We start from the raw sequence: 6,000 nt of genomic DNA on the forward strand, positions 1-6,000 counted from the left end.
AAAACGTCAGATTTAATGTGATTTCTTCACTTCCTGCTCTCACCAATGTCTCAGAAATGATTTGCAGTTGAACAAAGCTTTACACATGCAGGCAGGTGGAGTTTGTTTAGTCATTAGTCATGTAACCATTCATTCTTTGAGGAGAAAAAAAGCCCACATCAACAACAACAAAGCACTGTGCCTGCTGGACTCGAGTCAGCAACACACCAAATGTCAACTTAATGAAGCCCAATATGAGTGTCACTCAATGCTTACCATAGAGAATGGTCACCATGGAAACCGGCATGACCAAGATGCCGAGAAGCATGTCAGCTACTGCCAGTGACATCAAGAAATAGTTTGTGGCGTTCTGCAGCTTCTTCTCCAGGGAGACGGCCAGGATCACCAGGATGTTGCCCATGACCGTGACAGCGATGACCACTAAAATCAGCAGGGCTGCCCAGTTTTTCTGCATCAGCTGTTCCGAGGGAGGACACTGAGACCCGTAGACTCCCACCACGTTATGGTGAGACCAGTTCCCCAGCTGTGCGTCATTGCCATTATGAACCACGTTGTTCCTCTGGCAGCCCAGGTTTGTGGCATTGCCGCTTTGGAGGCCACCTTCCTCACGTGGAGGCCAGGGGTTAGACCCCAGAGTGGTAACGGCTGTGACAGTGTTAGAGATCAACTCTGACACATTGCCACCATGCAGGTTCATGGTGTCAGCTCGATAAATGCTCAGGACCGCTGCCTGGAAAGTGGGTCAGAGTGGCGGAGAAAAGAGGAAAGTCTGTTCATCGCTCACTTGTTTTCCATTCCCGTTGCTCTGAATATTATAAATACAACACCGTTCATCACTCGAGCAATTAACCTGTAATTCAATATGGTTTACCACTTCTTTGCTCCATCATGTCAAATAAAAAAAAAGAAGAAAAGTCCCCGGATTGACTGTCAGAGGATCAAAAAATCATCTCCACAACGGGGAAACAAAAATAGCATTCTGCTGAATTCAGCGCAACCAGAAGAGCAGCTGTTTGATCTCACAGGACAATGCCAAACGCTTAAAAATGATATCTCGCTTGGTTAATAACCTCACTGTGCCAACAGTCCGTCATCTGGCTCTGTGAAAACAAAGAAACAAAAGTATTCCGTTGCCCAAAATATCCCAAACAGAACAGAGTTGTTTTAGGTCCCATGTCTTCAGTGATTTAGGAAAAAAAAAATCTCTTCTGATTATAGAATCCACTCAAAGCTGGCGCGATGGCAGTTGCAGGTTTCTCCTCCTTGGAGTTTGAAGTCAAGGCTGTGTTCATGTTAAAAATATCAGGTCCATGTGAAGTCGGGAATGTTACAAATCAGAATTTCATGGCCTGGTTGAAGCAGTTATTCAGTAACTTTGTTTCTTTTCAGTCAGTCTTTAATGTATGATCTTTAAGGAGTATGAGAACACAAACAAATAAAAAAATCCTCTAGCCTTGAAATGGTCATTCTTAAACAGTATAATGACACACTGGTGTTATCAGTTTTACACAAACCCTGAATTACGTGTGAATGTTCAGAATTTGTTTATCCTAGCTGACACTCCTGCACAGATGTCATTATGCTGTACGTGCGTGTTTCCTAATGTGTGTGGAAATCTTCAAGCGTCCTCGCTCTCTCGTCTCAACTCATCCCTGCACCTGTGAGAGTGCGTCGGCAGCCGACAGACATGGATGATGAACATGATGATATCTGACATGTGTGAGTATGTGTCACTAACTTTCCAGTCTCCTTCCTTCACTCGCATTTCTTGACTCATAGTAAGAAAGTATTCCTTGTTCACTGTAACTAAGAACAATGTCAGACCTCCAGAGAATTAAATATTCCTTACATTTTTCCTCCTTGTACTTGCATAAGCCCTCAGTGGAAAATGTCAGTCACTCTTCAAATCCTTCATGAATAAACACAGATCTCCTTCCTTCACAGACCTTGATCATTCATTCTGCACATTTCCATATCTTGTCACTTTCCAAAAAGGAAAAAAACTAAAAAAGAAGCAGAAGGAAGAGAAGGAGGAGGAGGAAAGCAAACTTCTTCTCTCTCTCCCATCAGCAGACTGAAGAGGCTCCGTGTGTTTTCAGCTTTCCAGGAGAGTGCCGTTAAGTTGTTGAGTCGTCTTCTGTGGTGAACAGGAGCTGAATGCTATTCTGCTTCTACTCGCTCACGCTGCTTCTCACATGCAGCCTGTCTCTCCCTCCCTCTCTCTCTGCAGCTCTCTCACTGGGATCTCCTGCTCTCGCTCTCTCCCTTTCTCTCCCTTTTTACCCAGGGTCTCTCCCCCGCATACCATTTTGGTATGCTCCCTCTCTCGGTCTCTGTCTCTCTTTGTCAAGCGTTCTCTTCTATTTATTGTGCCGCTTTCTCTTTCCTCTTCTTATTCCTGAATCTGGAAGTCCTGTTCTCCCTCCTTCAGTCGCTCTCTCACACTCTCTCTGTGTTTCTCTCACTCAAGTTAAACCTGCATCTCTCTCAATTCACTTTACTAGCATTACCATATTCAGCAATATGCCAAAGCCCTCTCATATATATATATATATATATATATATATATATATATATAAAACACCCAGCACGCCCCTGCGGGCGGTTTATCCTTCAAGCTCGGGTCCTCTACCAGAGGCCTGGGAGCTTGAGGGTCCTGCGCAGTATCTTAGCTGTTCCCAGGACTGCGCTCTTCTGGACAGAGATCTCCGATGTTATTCCCGGGATCTGCTGGAGCCACTCGCCTAGCTTGGGAGTCACCGCACCTAGTGCTCCGATTACCACGGAGACCACTGTTACCTTCACCCTCCACATCCTCTCGAGCTCTTCTCTGAGCCCTTGGTATTTCTCCAGCTTCTCGTGTTCCTTCTTCCTAATATTGCTGTCATTGGGAACCGCTACATCGATCACTACGGCCGTCTTCTTCTGTTTGTCTACCACCACTATGTCCGGTTGGTTAGCCACCACCATTTTGTCCGTCTGTATCTGGAAGTCCCACAGGATCTTAGCTCGGTCATTCTCCACCACCCTTGGGGGCATCTCCCATTTTGACCTCGGGACTTCCAGGTTATACTCGGCACAGATGTTCCTGTACACTATGCCGGCCACTTGGTTATGGTGTTCCATGTATGCCTTGCCTGCTAGCATCTTGCACCCTGCTGTTATGTGCTGGATTGTCTCTGGGGCATCTTTACACAGCCTGCACCGGGGGTCTTGCCTGGTGTGATAGACCCCAGCCTCTATGGATCTTGTACTCATATATATATATATATATATATATATATATATATATATATATATATATATATATATATATATATATATCATCATGGGTGATTTCTTTGGTGGAATGATTGTATTGCATACATGTTTAATGACTTAAAAAAACAAGAATTGGGTGCACAATTTTGAATTTATTTTGGATCTTTTCTAATCCACACAGGGGTCAAAAGTATACATACATTTGTGCTAATATTTTGTAAAATGTCCTTTAGCAAGTTGTACCATGACCAGGTGTTGTTCCTTGACCAGGTGCAATTGGTCAAACTTGCTGTAGCCATCAACAAGCTTGCCTGGCTATTTGACCATTCCTCTTGGCAAAATTAGTAGACTTCATTTAAATGAGTTTACTTCCTGGCACAGAGCGGACTTTTAAGTGTAGAGCACACATTCTCAATAGGGTTGAGGTCAGAGCTTTTTGGGTCATTTCTAAACAACTGCAGATTCCAGGATCATCAGATTAAACAGTTCAAATTATTTAGATATGTCGCCACCACACTGCCAAGGTTGGGGAGAAGACCTCAGTTGTCACCCTCAGATGAGAGAATTATTCAGGATCAACCCAGGAACCACCAGGACTCAAGCCTGAAAACCACTGGAACACCAGCATCATTGTCCACAGTGAGGTGTTTTACATTTTTATGAAATGAGAAGGTGCCAACCAACAAAGAAGGGCCTGCTCCAACTGTTTACATGGACAAGCTAAATGCCTTCTGGAGAAAAATTTTGGTCACATGAGACAAAGATTGAGCTTTATGGCCATTTTGCCAGCTGTCAATCATCATGGGATCAAACCTCTGGGGCTGTTTTGCTGCTAGTAGTACTGCATAAAGTGGATTGAATAATGAGGACTACCTACAAATGATTCAACTTACCCTCAAATCTACAGCTAGACGGTTGAAACTTGACACAGCTCAGTTTTCGAACAGGACGGTTATCCCAAACACACATCAAAACTATGTTTTAAATGGATAAAGCAGGCTAACATTAGGCTTCTGGAAAGGTCTAAGGACCTTGGAAAGAAAAGCATCTGGACTTCTTTAAGTTTCCTTGAAGACATTTTTGAAGTGGACTTCATAAACGTATGGCACAACTTAGAAGAGCCACCTCGATGTGACAAGACTCAGCAGTCCATCTGTATCTAAAGAACAAAGGTCACTCTTTCGAGGATGCCAATGTTCACATTTTGGACAGAGAAGACAGATGGTTTGTAAGAGGAGTGAAAGAAGCAATGTATGTCCGCTGTGAGCGACCATCTTTGAACAGAGGCAGTGGTTTATGACACAAACTGTCTGCCATCTATAATCCAGTTTTGAGATCCATCCACAGACACCTTAACTCTCACTCACATCCTGGGCCATCTGACCTCAGGAAATCACATGATAGGGTGGGGCTAGGCTTCACAATGGGTTCACCCGAAACCTTGGCTGATTGTGACCCACACCCCTTTTCACACCTTGGCTCGTGTGATTAGGTAGAAGATCAATAGGGGGTCCATGACCCTCTTGGGGACACTTCCATAGGGCTTAAAATCTGGGACTCTCCACAAATTGCTCTTACCACTAAAGAAGCTTCTCAGATGAGAGGTGAAATGTTAGACTTAGACTACGATGACCTGGATGACTGAGAACCTTAGGCTTCTTGAAAGGCTTTCCCAAAGCCCTGATTTTAACCATGTTAAAAATATGTGGACTACACTGAAAAGCTGGGTAAATGACAGGAAACAAATGGTAAATGGCCTGTATTTATATAGCGCTTTACTAGTCCCTAAGGACCCCAAAGCGCTTTACATATCCAGTCATCCACCCATTCACGCAAAGCTACATTGTAGCCACAGCCACCCTGGGGCGCACTGACAGAGGCGAGGCTGCCGGACACTGGCGCCACCGGGCCCTCTGACCACCACCAGTAGGCAACGGGTGAAGTGTCTTGCCCAAGGACACAACGACCGAGACTGTCCAAGCCGGGGCTCGAACCGGCACCCTTCCGATTACAAGGCAAACTCCCAACTCTTGAGCCACGATCGCCCCAAATGACAGGAAACAAAGCAAGTTAAAGGAACTCTGACAAGAAAAATGGTCAAACATCCAGCCAGAATTATACCAGAAGATTTTTGATGGCTGCCAATCACGACATGATTTGGTTGGCTGGCGGAAAGTGCAGATACATTTGAACAGATGCATTTTAGTTTGCTGCCATCTGTGCTGGTGTTTGGACACTCAGCTTGTAATCACAAGTAAAGCAAAGCATTCACAATTTCAACTGGTCAATGGATGACATCAACTCATCAAAAAATGAATGCTGAGCCAAGAGTGCTAAAGCCTGAAATGCATGTGTATGAAAGGTTACACTTTATTTAATCTGTAGTCAATTACAGATTTACTGCAGGTTTCCATCCTCTAGTCTACTCTAAATGAAGACACAAAGCTTCATATTAGGCAGGAGAACTGAGGAGACTGTAGTCTAACTAATATAAACACATTACAAGCAATCTCACATTTCCAAACACATTAGGCATTCATCTAAAAAGTAAATTCATATCTGGAAGCAGCTCATAGTGCTTTGTACTATACAGAAAGTCTGTGTTCAAACTGTCCACATTTTTTTCAGTCGTGTACATATTACAGAGGCCACAAGCACACTGCTATTGGGATGCTATTTTTTTTTTTAATCCATAAATGTATGAATGCAAGCCATCCACCATAAGCAGTGCAAATTAGG

General features: G+C 43.9%; 1 protein-coding gene across 1 annotated transcript in view; it reads right to left on the minus strand.

Annotated features, from left to right (window-relative positions):
* Nucleotides 1-2,441, minus strand: part of htr2aa (5-hydroxytryptamine (serotonin) receptor 2A, genome duplicate a) — a 93,707-nt gene extending 91,266 nt beyond the window's left edge. The window contains exon 1 of the mRNA XM_040022017.1: nucleotides 256-2,441. Within this exon, the coding sequence (XP_039877951.1) occupies nucleotides 256-697 (442 nt within the window). The 5' untranslated portion in view covers nucleotides 698-2,441. The remainder of the gene's footprint in view (nucleotides 1-255) is intronic.
* Between the last annotated feature and the right edge of the window lie 3,559 nt (nucleotides 2,442-6,000).

This window comes from Simochromis diagramma, unplaced genomic scaffold, assembly GCF_900408965.1.
Source record: "Simochromis diagramma unplaced genomic scaffold, fSimDia1.1 OVJJ01000322.1, whole genome shotgun sequence".
NCBI lineage: Eukaryota > Metazoa > Chordata > Actinopteri > Cichliformes > Cichlidae > Simochromis > Simochromis diagramma.